This window comes from Artibeus jamaicensis, unplaced genomic scaffold (assembly GCF_021234435.1).
Source record: "Artibeus jamaicensis isolate MK-2021 breed Jamaican fruit bat unplaced genomic scaffold, CSHL_Jam_final contig_548, whole genome shotgun sequence".
NCBI classification, from domain to species: Eukaryota; Metazoa; Chordata; class Mammalia; order Chiroptera; family Phyllostomidae; genus Artibeus; species Artibeus jamaicensis.
The window spans coordinates 8,969,144-8,991,337 of NW_026521883.1; the positions used below are offsets into that span (position 1 = coordinate 8,969,144).

General features: G+C 52.7%; 1 protein-coding gene across 2 annotated transcripts in view; it reads right to left on the reverse strand.

The window, feature by feature from the left end:
* The window catches only part of ANKDD1A (ankyrin repeat and death domain containing 1A), a 37,981-nt gene extending 18,292 nt beyond the window's left edge, over window positions 1-19,689 (reverse strand). For both annotated transcript variants that reach the window (XM_037155776.2, XM_037155775.2), the window contains exons 1-7: window positions 19,607-19,689; window positions 15,749-15,852; window positions 13,881-13,979; window positions 9,108-9,206; window positions 5,244-5,348; window positions 4,531-4,629; window positions 427-525 (exon numbers count right to left, since the gene is read on the reverse strand). In XM_037155776.2, the coding sequence (XP_037011671.2) occupies window positions 427-525; window positions 4,531-4,629; window positions 5,244-5,348; window positions 9,108-9,206; window positions 13,881-13,979; window positions 15,749-15,852; window positions 19,607-19,640 (639 nt within the window). In that variant the 5' untranslated portion in view covers window positions 19,641-19,689. The remainder of the gene's footprint in view (window positions 1-426; window positions 526-4,530; window positions 4,630-5,243; window positions 5,349-9,107; window positions 9,207-13,880; window positions 13,980-15,748; window positions 15,853-19,606) is intronic.
* Window positions 19,690-22,194: the final 2,505 nt, after the last annotated feature.

The window sequence follows — 22,194 nt, forward strand, 5'->3', positions numbered from 1 at the left end:
ACTTGGTCATCCCCCATGCTGGCCGGTGCCCCAAGCCTGGAGTTTCACACCACTGCTTAGCTTTTCCTGGTGGGCTGTTAGTTCAAGAACATACAGGGTCCAACAGAAGAAAGGCTTGCTTGAGGGTGGTTGGTAGGGTACGTGAATGTCCCACAAGAGACGGACAGCAATTTGAACATTTCACCTAAAATGCCATATGGTGTGCTCGAGTGTGATACTGTTATGTTACAGAATTACATGCTTATGGTTTTCAATAAAAGATTTTGCAACTAAAAAGGGCATTATTTGTGCCACACCCCTGCTTCTGTCCTCAGCTCCTGGTTTTGACCTCTACCAGGGAAAACCAGGCTGAACCACGGGCAGTGGGTTCCTTGAAAGTGGGGAGTGAACGTCACCCATCTCCGAGTCATCCAGGTGGCAACTCACCACATTCCTCTCCTCCAAGTCCAGCCCGATGTCCACAAGTCGCTGCAGCACAGACAGGTGGCCCCTGCCAGCGGCCAGGTGAAGGGCCGTGTTCCCCTCCTACAAGTAGGAGCCAGTAGCGTCACAGAGCTTCCCAGGCTCTGGGGCTGCTGGAGCCACCCCTTATTTTATAGGTGTGGAAACTGAGGTCCAGAGAGGGGAAGCGACATCTCCAGGTCTCTGAGCAAGGCCATGACAAGCTGCAGCCCTGAGGACTGGGCCCAAAACTATGCCCAATGGCACTTTCAAGGGCCAAGTGCCAGTCTCTCTTCCCTTGCACTTCAAGGCAGACCCATTACTTTTTTAAAAATCTCTACTTTCCATGCTTCTGTCTAAAGCTGATCCCTCACCAGCGACCCAAATCACCAACCTCTCCCTCTGCTCAAGGCTGTGACTCCGGACTCTCCCCGGCAGCCACAATGCCCAGTCACTCACCTCCTGGTCTTTGCTCAAGACACCCTTAGCTTCTTGTTGAATAATGGGCCCACCCTGGCCACAGTTTATAACGGGAATTTGCACCTCTCCTCCTGATCCCCCATCCCGCTCGACTTTTCCTTTTCTCCACCGCTTTCTGATGCCTTTAGCACTCATGTGTACGCTATGCTTATTGTTTATCGTCTGACTCTCTTGTTAGAACATAAGCACCACATGGTGGGGATTTCTATTTTGTTCTCTGAACTTTCCCCAATGCCTAGAATAGGACCTGGGACACATGGCAGACACTCAACAGGTATTTGTTCAATGAGTAATAATGTGACAAGAGCTTGACGTGTGTCTCCTGGAACTTGAGAGCCAAAAGACTGGTAGTTGCCTCACACTTGACAAGTCCAAAGGTGACAGTGACAGAGCTGAGAGGTGGCTCCGTGGGGTCAGGGGAAGGCACAGTGCTCTCTGTATTAGAGGTGCCCCCCAAGGGCAGCCCACTTGGGGTTAAAAGGATCTTACTGTGGAAGGGCCCAGCAGAGGAGGTCCACCGGCAGAGCCCAGAGATAAGACAGGCCCCTAAAGAGGAACCACAGATGGGGGCCAGGGCAAGGAACCCTGAGGAACCCACAGGAGCGTCCAGAAGGGAGGATGCAGCTTTGGTCATTCTCTACACCCCGGAGGCCCTTGGGACGCATCCAGCTGAACCAGTCATGGGGACTTCCTAGCTCAAGCTCCTCCCCACTCTGGCCTGTCTGCGTGCCTTCAGGAGGAGGGGCTGTTCACAGCTGGGCACAGATCTTTAAAGGGCCAGTTGAGGATGCGAACATACACCACAGCCCAAGCAGCACTGAAAAGAGTTCAAAACCTATCCCCCTTCCCCCGTGATAGATTCACACACACACAGAACAGCTATAAATTCTTATTGGGATCACAGATGAAACAATGTTTCCTTTATTGTGGGGGCAACTTTGCCCTCAAGTCCCCCTTTGCACCACAGACGAAAGTAAACACTACCAAGACATGATCTGCTTGGGGAGGAGAGGTGGCCAGTTTCTCAGAGGAAAAAGGCCAGGAGCCCCTTTGTTCAGGGGCTTTTATTGGGTTGTAATACACAGGAATACAGGCAGCAAGGATCAAACAGTAGATAACATTTCAAAGAAATCTGAGGGCTTAGTCTGAGTCAGAGTCTGTCGGGAAAGGGGCTTTGCAGAAACTTTGAGAGACATAATCATTTCCTGCTCAGACTCTTAACATATGAATAAAAGTACTCTTAACAAAGCAGGTTTCACAGGACTTTTAGGAATTCCTTCTTATGCCAGATTTACCCCAGATACCACTCTAGCTGGCAAAGGGCTGCACCACCTTCCCCATCATAGGTTTTCAGGCTTAAGTGGATTAGAGCCAGGAAGCACTTCTCCCAGAGGACATGGGGACTTAGGCTATGTCAGATAGCCAAGGGGCAAGGGTCCATTGCTCCCTCTTTGTCACAGCCCCCCCCCCCCTGCCGCATCCTTCCATGATGGCCTCCCAAGTGATCGAGTCTGGCTTAGGTTGCCCCTCACTGTGAGGAGTCTTACCCGTCATTAACTAGCCAACCATACTTTGGGGTAGGGGGGTAAGCTGAGGCAGAGTTTGCTACCAGAGACAAGCTTTGTCTCCTGTGGCTCGTGTTCCGGAGGTCACTCACTCATCCTTAGCCATGGGGGGTAGTTACAATTCCTGAAACCAGGCAGAGTGGTTCCCAACACTTTATGACAACAGTCATATTATATTAATAAATAAAAATCAAGTCTCAAAAATCCTCCCAGCTCTGTTCTGCCTCTCTCCCGCCTGTCTGCAGATGAACGGGCAGTGGGCTAGTCAGCGCCCTGCAGCAGGCAGGAAGCAGGCTGAGCACTGTGGCCTCAGGGTAAAGTCTCTGTGTCCAGAGAAACGCAAACAGCCTGAGCAGGGCCCGACGTGTGCTCTCCGCTCGCAGGGCCATGGACACAGGGCAGGGCTTGCTCCTTCCTTCCAGGTTATAAACACCCACGTCCTGCCCTTTGAAGCTGCAGGTGGCAAGGACCTTCAACGGGGCACTTGAATTCTGCCTGGCCTGGGCAGGGTGGGGCGTGCTCAGAGGCAGGAGAGCCAGATGGAAGGAGGGCTTGGCCTGGGGCCCAGTGTCCTCTGCTGTGGCGGCGCCCAGTCTTTCAGCATCCCCTCCATGTTCCCAGTGGAATTAATCACTTCCTTTGGGCCCCCAAAGCCTCCCTTCCATTGCAGCGCCTGTGACACACAATGTGTTGCCATCGTCATGTCGCAGTGGTGTCCTGACAGGTGGGGTCCTGGCAGGAGTCAGAGCCGTGAAAAGCTCCCTGTGCCGCCCTGCCCAGATGAAGTTTCCGACGAAAATATTCCTCATCTGAATATGTAAAACTTTACAGGGAAGTGCAATTTTAAATTTGTCTTTCTGGAATTTCTGATTGCAAGGTTCTGAGCAAGTCCACCCAAGCCGGACTTTCCTTGTTTTCCGCTTTGGGTGCTCTTACTCTCCTTGGGCCCCAGCACAGTCGGTTTTTGCCTCCTGGGTAGCTGAGTCCTGGCAGGGCCTGTCCTTCCCCTCTCCGTCCTCCCACCCCCAGGCCCTGTGCCTGGCACTGAGCACGCCCATTTCCAGCCACTTTTCCAAAATGAAGGAAGTCTCAGGACTCGACTCCGCCTTTTCACCCCAGGAGGGTGAATGAGGACAGATGGATTCAGTGCGGGCCTGTGGGCTCAGTGCCCCAGGAGACAGCCTGCTGAGAGGGCGAAGCCCAAGGCTAGGCATCAGGATGCCAGTTCTCAACGCAGCTCGACCTTTGTCTTGCTGTGTGACCTTGGCTAGAGTATCCTCCTCTCTGGCCCCCCATTTCCACCTCTGTGTGAGAGGTGGAACTGGCCCTGTGGGAGATGCCTTCCAGCTCAAAGACGCCGAGGTATATTTGTTTGTGAGCTCTCTGTCCACACACAGGAATCAGAGGATTGAAAATGGAGTTCGTCCCTTTGTTAGAAGCATTGTTTAGAATCTGCTGCAACGCATTTGCTAATGATTCACCATGGACCACTGATGCAGGGCAGTCCCTCCCAGTCTCCATCCCTCACCCCTTCTCAGATTCATTAAATCCACCCGAACAAAGTGCTCCCTCCTCACTGCTCTCGTCCTGCTTTGTCCATAATCATACTGAACAACAAAGAAAGCAAATAACCACAGGTGTGTGAGGCTACCACCCCCCTAACTCTTCCCACACCCCCAAAACAGATGCCCCCAACGGAATCCAGCCCTCTCAAACCCACTCCTGGCAGCACTACCAGCCAATCCAAGTGCCATCCTGACTCCCCACACAGGACCATAGACCTTTATGAGGACTGTGCCATTGAGTTACCTGTATAAGAAACTGTGTCTCAGGCATCTTTGTGTTCCTCACCTGGAGCTCAGGGTTGGCGCGTAGCACGTGCTCAAAGAGCACCTGCTGGATGGACATCGGACCAGCTCCGGTCTTTGGGCTATCCGCCCCTCCAACAAGTTGGAGTCAGAAGTAGTCACAGGTGAGCTGCCAGCACCCACCCAGAGCAGGAGCCCAGAGCCTGGCCCTCCCCTGGGGCCCACTGTCACAGTACCTTGTCTTTGACACTGTGGTCACAGCCAGAGCCCACAAGGAAGTCCAGAGCATCCAGCTGCCCGTGCTCAGCAGCCCGGTGAAACGCTGTCCTTCCCAGCTGTCCAGGAAGAGAAGACAGCGAAGCTTTGTGCCCTGCCCTGGCCTCTATTCCCTCAACCACTCTGGGCTTGCAGTGCCCTCTCCTGCCCCAGACACTCCCCGCTCCCCTCATCCCACACACCCTGCCTGGAAAACCTAGAGATGACCTCGGGACAAGGTCCCGCTAGGGGGTCCCTCCGCACTGAAATCTCCCTGTGGCTGCCTGCCACCTACTGAATAAGGAACAGAATCCTGGCGGGGCAGAGGGGTAAAGATTTCCATGAGGGACCCCAACAACCCCTTTTCACCTCTAAAGCTCTAGCAATGCTCTCTCTCCTGCTTTCTCTAACCTTACCGATCTAATTCAGTTCGTTCATTACATGTCACCTCCTCTTGGAAGCAGAAAGCAGTGGCTCCCTTCTCTAACCCGTTTGTCATGATCAGAGGGAACTGACCATGTTTCTGCCTCTGCCTTGCTCATCTGAGCCTTATGCCCCTTCCAAACCAGCAGCTCCTTGAGGCGGGGTCCAGCCTGCACTAGCCATAGCTCAAAGGACACACTCAAGGAATGGGCACAAGTGGCCCCAGGAGCCCCAAGCCCAGTGGGAAGGACAGCCTTGACACCCCACTCACCTTGTCAGCATGGTCCAGGACCACGTCCTCCAAGTCTTCCATTATGAACGCCAGCACCTGCACATGGCCTTTCTGGGCTGCGCAGTGCAGTAAGGTGAGGCCGTCCTGGAAACAAGCCCAGGGTGGCCCCTGCAGTCTGCAGGGGAGGCCCTTCTCACACACTGTGAGGAAGGCGGTCTCTTGCCCAGAAGCAACTTAAGTGAGGGATGTTTGCAAGTCCTCTGCTCACGGCCCAGAGCCTCTACCCTGGCCTTGCACTACAGCTAGAGATTGTTTAAAGCACGGCCTTCCAAACAGACTGCAACAGTCAGCAGGTCATGAAAACCAACGAACAATGTTTTACGTCCTGACAGAGGTTTGGAGTACACAGGACTAGCATTTGCCAAATCTCAGAGAATATAAATTTAAGATACGTATATTTCACTGCAGGTAAAAAAATTCAACCCTAGTTACTGGCATGTTTGCTGAAGTAAAGATAAGTACGCTGGTGTCTGTAATTTATTCTTAAGCACATCAAAAATTTATAAAGAACTCTAAAAACTCATCAATGAGAAATTAGACAACACAATTAAAAAATAATTTGGAAATGAAAGAAGATAATATGGAAGAAAAATAAGCACATGAAAAGATATCTGACATCATTAGTCATTACTGAAATGCAAATTAAAACCACAAAGAGCTTCTAACAATGGATTACGGGAAGGGAAAACGCCAACGTTACAGTGGAGAAACCTGGCCGACATGCTTTAACTAAGTGACCAAGAGTAATACTATGATTTATAATAAGAAAAATATATTTAGTCTTTGTCCACGTTCCCGAAACAGGGCTCCTAAAACCTGCAGGAAAAGATGTCTTCTGTTATGTTAATGAGACTGGGAAACCCCGCCCCCCAGTTACCTAAGGATGGGGGCTGGTTGCCTGGGGAACCAACCTTGATTAGAAGGCTGAAACGTTCAGTCCCACCCCCTGACCTGTAGGAAAGGAGAGGACAGAAGGTTGAATCAAGCACCAGTGGCCAAGGACTGCATCAATCATATCTATGTAAGGAAGCCCACCCCTGGGGGGCGGGGAAGAGGGAGTTTGGAGAGTTTCCGGGTTGGCAAACCAGACTGCATCCCTGTGCTGGGCCCCAAGCTCTATGAGGACAAGCAGCTCCTTTGGCTCAGGACCTGATCCTATGAATTTCTTCATCTGGCTAGTGATGATTTACATCCTTTAATATCCTTTGTAATAAACTAGTAATCGAGTAGTAAATGAGCGTCCTGAGTTCTAGGAGCTGCTCTAACAAATAGTCTGGACCTGGGGAGGGGTTAGTGGGAAACCCAGATAAGGACCTGGACTTGGGTCCAGGCATGTGAAGCGGAGCCCTTAACCCGTGGAATCTGACGCTGTCTCCAGGTAGATGGTGTCAGAATTGAGTTAAATTTGCAGGACACCAGGTCAGTGTCCTGACCTGGTGGAGAACTGAGTTAATTACCTGGTGGCATGGAAAAAACACACACACAGGAATTGGTGTCAGAACTGGATCAAAGTAACATGACCAGTGACGAATCATGCTGAGGCTGTGGGACACAGATGTGAACAGAACAAGGACAATGGGCTAGATGCAGAAGGTCACCAGGGCAAAAAGCCCCAGGTGCCTAGCAATGGACAAACCTGGGAAAACAAGGACCTTGTCCCCAGGGTCACCTTCCCCCACTAGCATACTGCATGATCTTTTATATCACTCCTGAGCTTTCCTCCCCTGGCATGTCACTAGTCATGTGGTAGACCCCTGTAGAGGGAGAAGGAGGGGCAGGAGAATAGCCTCATTGAACCCCCATGCAAGCCCTCGAGTGACCACTCCCCGAAGCATTGACCCCTGGGGATAACATCTCAGTTGTATTCCAGCTCCAGGCCCAGAAAAACAGCAAAACCAGACAAGTGGGCGGACCTCAGGACCAGCTGCATTGACTAATGTGCCTCTGCCCTGCACTGACCAATCACTGGAAACCACTACCCTGAAAGGACACACCTGGCAAGCTCATGAATATTCTGTTGAGATCCTCCCCTGGAACCGCCCCTAAGTTCTTCACCCTTAAAAGCCTTTAGGATGCGGACTCAGAGTGCTCTCCCTTGGGGAGCAGCCGGAACCTCGTCCCCTCCCCAGGCCCAGTACCCTCACTCTTTTCTTTCCTAAGCTCCCAGGGCCCTCTTCTTCTGCCTCTGTTCTAAATAAACTTGATCTTACACTTTAAGTCTTGGCTCTGAGTTCTTTCCTAATGAGAACTCAAGTACTGAGGTTACAGAACCAAGGTCTGGCTGGCCACACCCGTCTCACACCTGGTGCGGTGTTCTCGCGGCTGCAGCGTCCTTTGCCCCCTGACAGCAGGAGGTGAGAGAGGCACTTGACCGCTGTGGTCTTCTTCCCAAAATTCTACTGCCCCAATCTAATCAAACATTAGACAAACCAGAATGAAGGACGTTCTATAAAATACTTGACTGGTACTCTTCAAAAATGTCAAAGTGTAAAGAACAAGAAAAGACTGAGAAATTGTCACAAGATTGGAGGAGATGAGGGGGCAAAGATGACCAAATGCACTGCAGAATATTAATGAGAAAACTAATGAAATTTTAATGCAGTCTCTAATCTAATAAAACTTTAAGTATCACCGATGACTGGCAAACGCAGCCAGGGAAAGAGAAATCTTCCGGCTGAGCAGACAGGAATAACCAACAGTCTAGTGGCCCAACCCACAGCGACCCTTCTGAAGGTGAGATGAGAACCTCAGGGGACGACCCAGACAAGGGACAGAAAGGAAGACTGGGCGCACTGTTCGCAAAGATGGCCACAGCTGTCCCTTCCACCCTTGGAAACACCGAATGACGGGACTGTACTACTTCTGTCAAGAGGGGGAGCCCAGTGTTCTCCACCCTCTCCACCCTGGCTATGTGATGGATTTTGAGCAATAGAATGTGGTGGGCACAATATCATGTGACTTTCCAGCCTTGGCCTCAAGAGACCATGCCACTTCCACCCTTGCATTCATTCGTCATTGAAAGAAATGCTAAATTTTACGGCAGAAGTTAGTGAAAAAGAAGTTATTTTCCCTGTCCAAATCCTTGGATTCTTGAATTCGAAGGACCCAGGTTGAGAACCCCTGCCTGACGGCATTGGGCCAAGATGTCTGCACTTCCTTTAGAGCTACGCACGGTGCAGGGATTGCAGGCACTCTGACTGGCTGGGCCCTCCTCTCTCAAACAGCCCGCACCTCTCTGAGCAGCAAGGAACTGCTTCTCTGCCCGCCCCACGCTGACACTGCTGTGCCGGAGACTTTATCCACTGCACTGCACTTGCTCCTCCCACGGCTCAGAGGTGGGTCCTGGCATCCCCCTTTCCAAAGGGAAAACTGAGACTCGGGGGGTAAAGTAACAAACCCAAGGTCCCAGGGTTTGGTAACTGGTGCTTTCTTCCTATCCCTCCACCCTGAGCACGAAGGAGGCAGAGCCCTTGTCATTTAATCTTCCTGCCACCCTCTGAGAGTGTTACTTGTGCTTGTCTTCTGCGAATAAGCAGGCTGGTCGGACAACTGGCATCTGTCCTGACTTCCAGAGTGGTGGAGGACGGTGTACAGTATTGATGGAAGAGGCACCTGAGGCCCTTCTCCCAATGCCAGTGAAAGCAGAGAGGGCCCCAGCTTCACAGGTGGAACTCAGCTGGTTTTTCAGGAAGCAAGCTGGGGCAGGCCGAGGCTTGTGGGGGCTGAAGGGGGCAGCAATGGGGCAGGTGGCAGAGGTGGGAGCAGACCTGTGCAGTTGGGGGTCAGGAGGAAGAGTGGGGGCAGGGGTACTAGGGTCAAGTGGGCTGCCAGCTGGAGCCTTACCTTGTTCTCACAGTGAATCTTGGCTCCTGAGTTAACCAGGATCTGAAGAATCTGTAAGTGGCCGAACCAGGCAGAGAGGAGAATTGCATTCATCCCAAACTAGGGGAGAGGACAAGGCAGAGGAGGGGAGGAGAATGTGAGGAGGCAAGGCTGCAGTGTGAGATCATACCACGTAAGGGGCCATCAGTGCCACCCAGGCCAAGGAGCTCCCAGCTTTAAAAATTGAAAGCCCAGGAAATTTTTAAGAAACAGAGGCTGATGTACTATTGTGAACTTCTTCAGGGTAGGCAGGGTGCTAAATAAAACTCAGTGAAATAGATACTATCTGCTGTCACCACCATCTCATACAGAGGGACCATTTTAACACAAAAAAAAATTGGAAGGAGCCAATCTCAGAATATACTCTTTGCAAATAGTTTTCACAAAAACTACACTGCAGTGTTTCTATTCTCTGATCTCCTGCGATGGGTGAAGACCTCCTCCTGGGCTGGCGTTTGAGAACCAGCTATTCAAATCTCCCACAGAACATCCTTCAGGCTGGAGTAAGTGAGCCCATGTGCAGGGACAGCACCTCGCCACCGCACCAGACAGCCACCGCACCAGACAGCCACAGTGAGAAAGCCCCTCCCTACGCTCTGCTTGAATCTGCATCTCTGTGCCCTCTGCTCCACCGGCCCTTTGGGGCAACCGAGGACATGCTCAGGCCTCCATCTGATGGCTGCCCAGCGAGTTCGCAGGATGCTCTTCCTCAACACCTGCAGCGTGCTCCAGGGTCATCAGAGCCCCTTCACTGACCTCGGTCCTCATGGGGTCCTGCCTCTGAGGGCAGCCCTGGCCCCACTTCCTCTGAGTCTTCCCCACTCTGTGAAGAGCACCCCTAAGCCTCCAAACTCCCCTCCCAGGTGCATCGACAGCTAGCCGCCCTCTGTGGTGATTTTTCGCTCTCTCCTCGGCTGTGGTGGTATCGAGTGAGGTCTGAGCAAAACAGAGGCCGGACGGACCAGCGCCACTTTTGGCCCAGAGGCTGTGCTGTTTTCCCTCAGTGTTGGGCGCCCCAAGGTGTGTCTGTAAGTCCGGTGTTCCTAGGCCAGAAATGTGGCTCTAGTCCCCCAGCAAGGCCCAGGGCCTGTCATACACAGAATAGGCCCACAGTGGGGCTTCATTCTGATGCGCCAAAGAATCTCCCCACAAGCAGAAGGAGAAAGGCTCCCTGGTCCAGCTGGGACCAGAGATGCGAAGCCCACTTCATGAAGATGCAAGGTGTCAGCCAGTGTCCCCCTAATCTGCTCCCACGCCAGCAGGCTCCAAGCTCCTAGGTCCTCGGGCAGCACCCAGAGGGACGGGCTGGCTGGCTCCAAGTCCTGAATCAGCCTCAGTCTCAGTCTGGACCTGGACAGGGTGGGGGGCATCCCAGCACCTGTATGGAACTCCCTGGCCACAGCTGCCTCCCCACTGGCTCCACGGGAAGGGGTGACAGGAAAGGGGGTCTTCGTGGCTGGCACCGGGGCTCCTCTTAGGTACCATGTTTACGTAAAGGCTTTGACAAGTGGTTGGGGTGAGAGGTGAAATCCAGCAGGCACCGGAACCTAAAGCAAGTTTCACAGCTCTGCTTTGGCAATGGGCAAGCACTGGGCGGAGGGGTGACAGAAGACAGGGACAGGGCTGAAGGAGGACTGTGGGGAGCAGAGGCTGAGCCCATGACAAGGGACGCACCAAAGGACTTTAAAGAACAGGAATGGAAAAGAAGATTTTAAGATTTTTACTTTGTCTTCATGTAAATCCCCCCCACCCCTTATTTTGGATGGCCTGCCCCACAATACAGGCCTTGTGTGCGGGTCTCCACGGAAGTCGGGGAGCGGCGCTGGGATCCACGTTAGGGGTGATGCCAGGGTAGAGACACAGGGTTATTTTTTTAAATAATTTTTTAATTTTCAATTACAGTTGATGGGCACTATTGTATTATTGCTTCAGGTGCTCAACCCACTCATTACACATTTATGTAACTCACAGAGCAATCACTCCGATAAATCTAGTACCTACTGACACCGTGCGTACAAAGTGGGGCAAAAGCAGGTTTACAGTTGTGAGTGTGTGAAACACAGAGTTTATTCTTACATTATTATTTATTAATTATTGCATTATTTTCCATGCAACTGTAAACCTGCTTTTGCCCCACTCTGTAGTTATTTCAATTTTTAAAAATATTTTATGTATTTATTTTAGAAAGATGGGAAGGGAGGGAGAGAGAGAGAGAAACATCGACTGGTTGTCTCTTGCAGGCCTCAAACTGGGGACCTGGGCCAGACACAGGTGGTCTGACTGGGAATCAAACCAGCAACCTTTTGGTTCCTAGGCTGGCACTCAGTCTACTGAGCCACATCAGCCAGGACCGTTATTAATTACAGTATTATTAACTATATTCCTATGCTGTACTTTACATCCCCATGACTATTCTGTAACAACCAATTTGTACTTCTTAACCCCTTCAGCTTTTTCACCCACCCTCCCAACCTCCTTCCCATCTGGCAACCTTCCCAATGTTCTTTGTATCTACGAGAGACAAAGGGGGTTTTTTGCAAAACATAAGAGGACAGCAAAAATTGAGCAGAAGCTGAAAGTAAGAGCCAGCAGTAACCACAAGAATTTAAGACCTTCCTCCTGAAATCTTAGGGAAGGTGCGGGACCTGCCACAGCACCTCTCATGGGGACTGGAGGTGGCCTAGCTAGAGCAGAGAGGCTCAGAGACCCAGCTGGACTCAGAGCTCAGCCCCTGGGAGGACGTCAGCAACCGTGGGCTGATGGAACGAAGGGAATGGATAAGCCTAGTGCAGAGTCTGGGAGCTTGGGAATCGAAAGCGGTAAGGCTCTTGGCGGTGGGGGGGGGGGTCCATGCTGCCACGGCCTGCTGCCCCCCGGGGACCCCAGGTCCTAGTTCCAGGCACTTCCCAGAGCAGAGCCCCTGGCATATCACTAAAGCCCAACAGCAGATTCCCCCTCTCCTCTGCCCTCCTGTTACCACCAGCCTCCTTATTTTTCAAGAGATATTCATTGCTATTTGCAAAGAAAACAGACTTATGGAAGCCCTCGCTTACTCTTCTCCCTCATATCCTCTTTTCTCACCCAGCCCCTCCAGGGAGGAATCACTGAGCACAGTGGTCACGGTGGGGGTCTTTGTGGGCAAAGGGCTGACCAAAGAGGGTCCGGAGTTTTATTGGGAAACTCAGATTAGGGGTCCCAGACATTCTCCTCCGCAGTCACCTCTGAACAAGGCCCGGCAGGTGCAGGGAGGAGGGGGCGGTGGGCTGCAACCAAGCCCTCCCCGGTGGAGGGGTCTGGAAGCAGGGAGAAGCCAGGACGAAGGAAGGAATTTCCATGAATGCTAAGTGTCTGCCAGGAAGTTTATCATTCTTTGTTTGGTTTGGGTTCATTCATTTTTTCTTATTGTTCACATATGTAATTTATGCCTGCTTTTTAAAATTTTCATTGTTGTTCAGGTACAGTTTTCTGTCCTTTACCCCCACCTCAGCCCACCCCCCCACTCTGTTTCTTTTTTTATTTGATCTCAAATAATTTTACCTTTATTTCACTGATATAGCTAACAGTTTTAATTATAGATGCATTTAAAGGAATTTTAGATTATAGAGAAAAACAACGATGATAATTGTTAAACAATGATAATGATTTAAATTGTAAATAATCACTCTAAATTACAATGTGGAATCTATGGGTTTATTCCCATATATAATTTTTTACTTAAATTTAGGTTTTTTTTCTTTAATCCCCACCTGAGGATATGTTTTATTGATTCTTTTAGAGAGGAGGGGGGAGAGAAAGAGAGACATTGATCTGGAAGAGGAACATTGATTGGTTGCCTCCCTTATGCATCCGGACCAGGGATCGAACCCAAAATCTAGGTATGTGCCCTCAAACCTAAAAACCTTTGGTGTATGGGATGACGTTCCAACCAAGTGAGCCACCTGGCCAGGGCTAAATTTAGATTCTTAAATGCATCTCTGTCAAATGGCATTGTCAGAATCAGCCCTCTCCTCAAACCTGTACAGCTAATTTTGTAGATCCTGTTACTCTTCAGGGCTCTGTCTCAGCAATGTGCTGCCTGATGATTTGTTAAGTAAGACTGTTAGTCTTTATGCAAAGTGTTGATTAAAGAATTAGCCAGGACAGGTCCTAGCTGGTGTAGCTCAGTAGACTGAGTGCCAGCCTGTGAACCAAAGGGTCACCAGTTCATTCTCAGTCAAGACATATGCCTGGGTTGTGGGCCAGGTCCCCAGTAGGGGGCGCGCAAGAGAAAACCACACATTGATGTTTCTCTCCCTCTCTTTCTCCCTCCCTTCCCCTCTCTCTAAAAAGAAATAAATAAAATCTTTAAAAAAAAAGAATTAAGCAGGACAAGCCTTGTGGCGTATCATAGGAGAATTGCCTCCAGCTGCCTTTACTAATAAGGCCTTTAATAATCCACCCAATTATCTGTTCTACAGTCCAGATCTCTCCTTGCTCACACGATATCAGGAGGAACTGAAAAGGCTCTCTGAGAACTGAAAGGCCCTTGAAAATGCAAGAACTAAGTGGGGCCAGAGCAGTGTCAAAGCCCTTAAAGGCTTAGACTCCCTGCCCGCCCTGCACATCTGAGTGTCGTCGGCCACCTGGCAACAAGGGCTGGCCCATAGATCCAGAGTGAGCTCTGATGCCCCTCCTCTACCCTGAGACAAACAGACAGACATGCACACTCAGACACGCCTCCATAGGGGCCCCTACCGCATCCACGTCGTCCACAGCGGCCTCGTGCTCCAGAAGCAGCCGTACAGCTTGTTCGTGCCCCGCGCCTGCGGCCCAGTGCAGGGCCACCCTGCCCACCTGCCAGGAATGAGAGGAGTCCTGTGAGGTGCTGGCTGGCTGCCTGGCCTGCCGCCCACACTCTCCCCACCACCCGGCCAGGAGGCTGGTCTGCAACGGAAGGGCCTTTGCTGGCTCCGGTGACCAGCCCCACCCTGGCCCCTCCTCCTCCACACAGCAGCAGCTGAAATGAACGTAGTAAAACACAACGACCAGATCCATCTGTCCCCACCTAAAACTCTTCACAGCTCCCACTGCTCCTGGGACAAACCTCATGGCCAGGACATGCACCAGAGGGGACAACGACAGGAGACAACTGATTTTCTATGAGGTGTCTCTGGGGACCAGTGTTCCTTCCTCAAGGCTTCTGCCCATGCTGTCCTCTGTGCCCAGAGCACTGTCCTTCTTCGCTGGCTCCTACACACACACCTCTTCCTCAGGACGCCTACCCTGACCCCTGGGGGGCGGGCCCTCCAACCCCCACGTGCTCTGGACTCCATCACACCGGGAGGAATTGTTTGTGTGCCCTGTTTAGTGGCAGTCCTGCCCCGCCACACTATCAGCTCCAAGAGGGCAGGCATCACGTCTGCCGCGGGTTCCGCTCTGTCCCTAGCACCTAGCTCAGTGCTGGCACGGGCTAGCAAGCCACCATAAATACATATAGACTGAACGAATCAGTGAATGAGTGAATGAATGAATGAACAAGTCTGGCATTAGCAGCCTATCACCCAATAAGTCCATGCTTCCTTGCTGGTGCTCATCCAGAAACTGAGGCCGAGGCTCCAGTCACCAGTAAGTTGCTGTGTGACCTACCATGACTTGCTGCCCTCTCTGCACCTACCTCAACATATAGGCAGGACTAATACTTTCTGCCCTCCTCACCTCTCCAGGGGTGAGTGAGGACCACCAGGAAACAGGCAGACGAGTGTCCTGAAAACCCCAGAATGCCTGTTACTAAGCACTGCGTCCCAGGCAGGCCCCGAAAGCCCAGGTCACACCCCTGCTGCGTCATCCCAGGCAGAGAAGCTTCTGCTGCACTCAGAAATCCGGCATCCGACCTTCTCGGCCCCCACTGACCAGGTGACCAAGGCTGTCGTCTCCTCTGAGGGGCTCCTGACAGCCAGGGCCCCAAGGCGGGGAGCTGATGCTACCCCCAGTGGTACTCAGGACTATCCTCAGTGTCCCCCAGCAGAAAGAATGGCTTTTCCCTCTGTCCCCTTCCCCAGCAGGGTTGTTGACCCCTCACCCACGACCTTCCCTGAGGCTTCGTCAGCAGGGCTAGTCTGCCTCCCAGGCTGGTCTTTGAGTCCCCAAAGGCAAGTTGGGGCCCACGGCAGCTTTACACACTCAGTGGACCCCGAGGGCCCTCAGAGAACTGAGCTAAGTTTCTCCTCATGTGTGCGCAGCCTGTTTTGGTCTGGTCTCGCTCGGTCTCAAACCACTGGACTTCTGACCAGAGCCAGCGCATCACCTTTGTTCCTCCAGCTGTTTGCCTCTATCGACCTACCTGCCAGCCTCTTACTCTTGACCTTTGACCCCCTGGTGTCCTGACTCTGACTTTTGTTCCTTGGGCATCCCTGTCAGGTGGGTGACAGGGGTTAAGACTATAAACTCTGGAACTGCAGAAGCCTGGCTCAGAATCCTGACCCTGACCTTGGGCGAGGCCTCAGAAATGTGGACAACCTGAGCCTCACTCAAGTTAACCCATGCAAATGGGGGCTCCGTGAACTGTCCCTCCTCGGCGGGGACATCCCCACCACATCCTGAGCTGGAGGATCCTGTTTACGCACCTGGTTTCTGGCCCGGACGTTGACTCTTCTCCCAATCAGCTCCTTCATTATCCCAACGTTGTTCCGGCGCGCAGCCTCGTGGAGCTGCCTCTCCAGAGGGTGCACTGAGGGGGTAAGAGGGATGTGGAATGATGGGAGTCCCCACACTGCATGTCGAGGAGCAGTGAACAGACCTCCCCGCGCCCTGAATGTTTCCTGGGCCCGAGTCTTCCAGAGGAATGGAGAGTGGAGGCGGGAGGGGAACACCGCTTCTCTATCTCTGTGTCGAGACTTCCCCAGACAAGTTGTTCTTCTTTTTAACAAATTTTTATTTGTTGATTTTAGAGAGAGAGGGGAGGGTCAGAAAGAGTGAGACAGGAACATCAATTTGTTGTTCCACTTATTGACACACTCATGGATGCTTCTTGTATGTTCCCTGACTGGGAATCGAACCTACAACCTTGGCACATGGGGGCGAGGCTCTACTCAACTTATCTACCCAGCCAGGGCCAGTTGTTTTTCCTTCTGACTCACCACGTGTGCACATGGCCAGGACTCTGTGACTCCTGAAGATGGGAGACTACGAGCAAGACCATCCACAGAGCTAAGTGTGTGTCCCTGACCCTCAGAGGTGTCCCATCATCCAGGTCTCATGTCTTCTCCCCAGAGCTGCTCTTAGGGAGGGAGTGAAATTCATTCCCCCTGGAGTCAACAGCTGCCTTTTTCACCGTGTTATGTAGAAAACAGCCAGGATCCACTGAGCCACCTATTGCATCAGGCCCTGCAGAGGCCAGAGGCACGTTCACCGGGCATCTTCATCCTCATCTGCCCACCTTTTCTCCCCTCCCAGCTGGGGGCCTGCTCTGTGGTCTCCCTGCGCACCCCTCCCCCTCATCACTGTCCCTTTACCTAAGACAGTCTCAGACTAGATGGAACCTCAGAGCTTCCCTGCCAGGCCCCTGCCATGGGCAGCGGTAAACTTCAAGCAGGGACATCACTCTTATTTTCACTGCGGGCCACATCAACCTTGCAGTTGCCTTCAAAGGGCCGAATGTAATTTTAGGACTGTGTAGATGTAACTACTCCTTAACTAGGGGCAAGGAGCTCGGGACTACTGCCAGATAGAAACAAGGTGCCGGGCTGGATAAACCAAGGTGGAGGGCTAGATTCAGTCCACGGGCCTTGTGTTTGCCACCTGTGGCTTAGTGGGTTGGTGGCCAAGTCAGGAGGAATCAGGCCTGGTGACCCCTCCCCCCCATGCTGCTATCATCCTGACTGTTCTTAGCTTGTGAAGATGTCAGATCTCTCTGGCTGGGCCTCAAGCTCCTTGGGGGTCCTGGCCACACAGGACAATCCACCCATTGCTCACAGCAGGCCCAAAGCTGGGTACGGGAAGGAATCCACAAAATTCTGCTTCCATGAATGACACAAATAATCTCCAGACTAATAGATGCCAACCCCTCCTCCAAAAAGCTCAGACACACTCACACAAGGGACAAATATGCCCTGGCCCTTTGCACAGTCATCACGGGGAGGTAATCGTGTGGTTTTCTTGCTGCCAAACCTACATCCTGCGTGTGTGGTCCAGTGTGAATGTCCAGACCCAGCTACTGTCAATCTAGGGACAGGTGGCCAGTGTCTGGCAGGGAAGGCCAACGCTGCACCAAAGTGACAGACAGACCTACACTCAGTTTGCTTTTCCTGATAAATGTTGCACGGCTTTCCAGATGTAGGAGAGGGTCCTGGGCTTCCCGATGCCTCATAGATACACCTGTGGACCTCAGAGCTGCTACCCCTGGGGCAATCAGCTCCGCTGAGTCACTTGCTGACTGTATGACTTAGTTACTTAACTATCCTGTGCCTCAGTTCTCTCATATTTCAAATGGGGACATAATTGCTTTGCAGGGTTATTGCTAACGATTAAATATGAAATACAAAAAGCTTCTGGCATGGTGTCTGGAACACAGTGCCATAATCATTGTCACTAATATCTCTCCAAGGCAAAGGGTCAGAGATTCAACTCTGGGAGCCAAAGACCTGAAAGTGGCCAGACCTCCTTCATTTGAGACTGACTGGACCATCGGAGCCCCAACCAAGGAAAGTACCGTCCCTACCAAACCTCCCTGCATTATCATCCCCCATAGCACCTCTCATCATTGGCAGATGCCATGTTTACAACTTTAAATTTATTGTCTGCTTCCCCCATTACAATAGAAGCCCATGAGGGGAGAGATTTTTCTCTGATTTGTTAACTATTGTATTCTCAAATGCAGGCCCTGGCATTTATTTGTTGAATGAATGAGCAACACGCAAACCATTACATCTCTTCGGGGGCCTTGTATAAAATGCTGCCCAGTGAAGACTCATTAGCCCCATAGAAAACCAAACCTTAAGCTCAGGTAAATGATAGGAGAAAAAAATCCCCAGAGGAAAGCAGCTTCCTGTTGATACTTAAGGGGATGGAGAAAACATCAGCTTCCAAGTGGGGTCCACATTGATAGCTCCAGCCAAAGAGTCTGCCTTCCATTCCAAAGCAGTCTGCCTTCCCTACAGGTGAGAAGACCCATCTGGATGGAAGAGTCCCTCTCAGATCTCAAATCTTTCCGGGAGGCACTTGGGTCCCCAGCTTTTCTTTCCTTAATCTCTTGGCTGAAAGCTGCCGTGATCCAGGCCTGGGAAAAGAGCTGGCACTTCAGGTATGAGCTTAGAGAAGGTGGGGTTCTAGTGCCCACATTGACACTTTCTAGAAGCAGGATCCTGGGCTAGTCACGACCCCCTGGGATCCGGGGGGGCAGGTCTCAATTTCTCCAGCTGTATAACTGGGGGACGGTGAAGGAAGTGATCTGAAGAGATCTCTTCCAGCCTAGACTCCCTTTCTCTCAGAGGAAGCCTGGAGCGAGTGGTTGGGTTTGTGCCCGCAGACAGCCAGGAGTCGGAATGGGAGCAAGCAGACCCCACAGAGCACCAGTGAGATCAAGTCTCATCTCTCCCCTCCAGCCCCACCCATGCACCCTCTCTGTGGCCACATCAAATACACAATGCACTCTGGCCTCTAGGGCCTTTGCCGGGGCTGGGCCCTTGGCCGAGACTTCCACCCCACACCTCCCAGTGAACCTTACTGTGCATGGTTAAGGTCCTCATCATGTGATCCGTTTCCCCCATGAAGAATCTGTACACTCTGAAACAGCACCTGATAGAGCCCCCCGTCCAACCCCCATCCCAGTGAGGACACTGGCGCCAGCCCTCGCACCCCTCTCCCAGCCAAAGCCCGCTAAGGCCAGCTGATGCCCACGTGGAAGCTGCTGCCCGACCTCGGGGGCCCGGCATTGGGCCCCGGCATTGGGCCCCCTCCTTGAGCGAGGCTGTGGGGTGCCCTTACCCCACTGCAGCACACCATGGCTCCTCTCCTCTGGGTTTCCGTTTCCCCGTCTGGTACGGTCCCCACTCTCCGACCAGCCCCGACAGGCCGGGGAGGCTGAGGCCTCCAGCTTGTTTTCTACTGAATGACTGTGTGCCCTTGGGCCATTTACTTAACCACCCCGTGCCTCAGCTTTCTCTAATGCTAAAACGGAGGCAGCAGTAGGTCCTACCCATTGGGCCGCTATGAAGATCAAAGAGCGTGCCTGTCCTGGCTTGGCCTGGCACACAAACTAAGTGCTCGATAAAGGATCGCATTACCATCTTATTTCTAGCTAAGGTCTCCGGCGCGGGGCTAGTGTGCCCTCGGCCCGGTGCGTTCCTCTCGCCACCACAAAGGAGCCCAAAACGGAGGTAGACACGCGTAATGTGCCAATCCCAGGCTAGGTCGCCCCTACGGGGTTCGGGGGGCCTCTGCCCGCTCCCACCCCCCACCCCGGCCTCCCAGCGCCGCTGACTCACAGCCGTCAGTCTCCCACGACAGGTGCTCCCCCATGCCGCCGCTCCGCAGCCTTTGCGCGCTCCCGGCCCGGAGCCAGCCCGCCAGCGGCGCGACCGCCAGGGCGGGGCAGCAGTGGAGGGGAGTGGGCTCAGAGCAGGGGCGGGGAGCTGCGAGAAACGGGCGGGCCGCAACCGCACCTCCAGACCCCTCCTCCCGCCTCGGCCCCTGAGGACGAAGTCTCCCCGCCCCTCTCCATCCCGGTCCAGGCTGCTGGTCCCTCCTCGGGCTCCCTGGTCCTGTCCACCACTCAGCGCCTTTCACACCCATTGACCGGCAGATAGGGGCCGCTCTGGGCTCCGCAGGTCCCCCCTGGGCGTGTCTCTCCCCCTAGAGCTGCCCCAGCCCCTCGTCCAGTGGTGCATGCAAGGCCTCCGGCAGGCCCCGTCCTCGGGGACTTGGGAGGCTTTTAAGGAACAGAAACGCCAGCGAGCCTGAAAACGTATGAAAAGATGGTCAGATTTCTTCGTGATCAGAAAAATACAATTTAAAATGATAATGAGATACCACGTACACCAATTAGGTTGACAAATTAGAAAGCTGAATAATGCCACATGTTGGTGGGGACTGAGGAGCTGTCACAGCCAAGTCACTGCTGGTGGGCGTAGACTGGGACAGCCATTCTGAAACACAGTCTGGCAAAACGAGGGATATTACAGACAGCAAACTGTGACCCTAACATCCAGCTCTCCTCTTACTCTTCACCTGTAAAACCCATGGGTTGGAGGCAGGGTCTGTGAGCGGTCCAGCCCCATGGTCCCTGGCTGGGCATGGCAGTGACCTTTCTCCAGGTCACTCACAAGGAGTTGAAGGCCCCCCAGCACTGGTGACAGGTTTCTCCACAAGACGGGCCTGCCTGGCTTTTCCTTGTTCTTAACTTCATGTCTTAAGAAATCAGAGGTTTTTGGGTTTTGTTTTTTTAAACAAAAGAGAACCGTGACTGGTGTTCTGCAGTCTGCCGAGTTGATTTCACGCTCCTTTGCTATTTGAGTTCTGTGAGAAAGGCGGCGTCCCAGGCCCCAGCCCGGCCCTGCTGAATCGGAACCTGCATTACAACAAGGTGCCCGGTGACTCCTGCTCACGCTGAACTAGGAGAAGCACCGCTCCAGGCTGGCCACCCCACCGTCCCAGCCCATCTTTTACAGGCTTCTACTGTGAGACTCTCCACAAGCACACCCAGTCTCTCGCCCTGTCTCCATTCACCAAGCGCCAGCTCTGAAGCAGCCCTGTGTCGGCCCGGGTCAGCACTATCTCCTGTACTCTGCTCACCTGCCCTGTGGGGTGATGCTGTTATCAAATTCTTTTTCAAGGAGAAAACTATTGTGCACATACAGTCTTAGGACCTGAGGGAGCACAGGCCTGAGGTGCCCACAGCCAATACGTGGCCAGTTGAAAAACAGCAGGTAGGCTGCAGAGCCGCCAGCACTGAGGGCAAGGCTGTGGCACCTGCTTCTGCACATCCCCCTGCAGGAAGACAGGAACATAGTGTCAGGACACAGTTCATGATGGCCCATGTCACCTTACAGTGGTGGACACCTTGCTCTCAGAGTCTCAGGGCAAGTCCCAACTCTCTGGGAGTCTGGGGGTCGCTGCTGGGGTCGAATGCACTGCAGTCCTCAGAGAAGCCCAGGTCTGCAGTGCACCCTGCCTGCTCCCCGTTCTGAGATATCTTGGTTCTGGGCCTCTGAAACTGGGGTGTCGCATACTCTGGGGTACACAGTGGTGGACAAGGGGCACAGGAAAACCCAATCAAAACCTCAGTTTTAGCCCTGGCTGGTGTAGCTCAGTGGATTGAGTACGGGCCTGCAAACCTAAAGATCGCGGCTCAATTCCCCATCAGGGCACATGCCTGGGTTGCAGGCCAGTTCCCAGCAGGGGCCAGTTCCCAGCAGGGGATGCACCAGAAGCAACCATACATTGATATTTCTCTCCTTCTCTCTTTCCCCTCCCTTCTAAAGATAATTAATTAATTAATTAATTATTTTAAAAACCTCAGTTTTACATGATGCCTGGCAGGCGGTGGAAAAGTTGCATTTTTTTTAAAAAGCAACCATGGCTTTATGAGTACAGGTACGAATGCAAAATCCAGTGGGTCACTGTGGACAAGGCCACAGAGCTTTGAGTGTTCCCGCTGCTCCATCTCTGGGGGGTAATGGAAGGAAATGTTTGGGGGAGCCAGACACTGGCTCGGCCCTTTTTCCGTTCCTGCCAGGATGCAGAGCCCATTTCACCGTGCGTCCCCAGCACTCACCACACACACACACACACACACACACACACACACGTGCGCACACACACTAACCACCTCCATGACATTCTCAAGGAAGGTAGTACCCAGCTTCACACATGTGCTGCCTCCATCCCTTTGGCATCAGAGACTGTGGGGTCAAGGGACAAGACAAACATGTGATTCAGAGACCACCAGGGTTGACATGGAGGGACAGAGGGCCTGAGAGCACAGTGTAGGCTTCGGGGTAGGGGATAAGGGGTGGCTTCAGGGCCTGTGTGAGTCGCGCGACAGAGGGAAGTGATTGACCTTAACACTGACTAG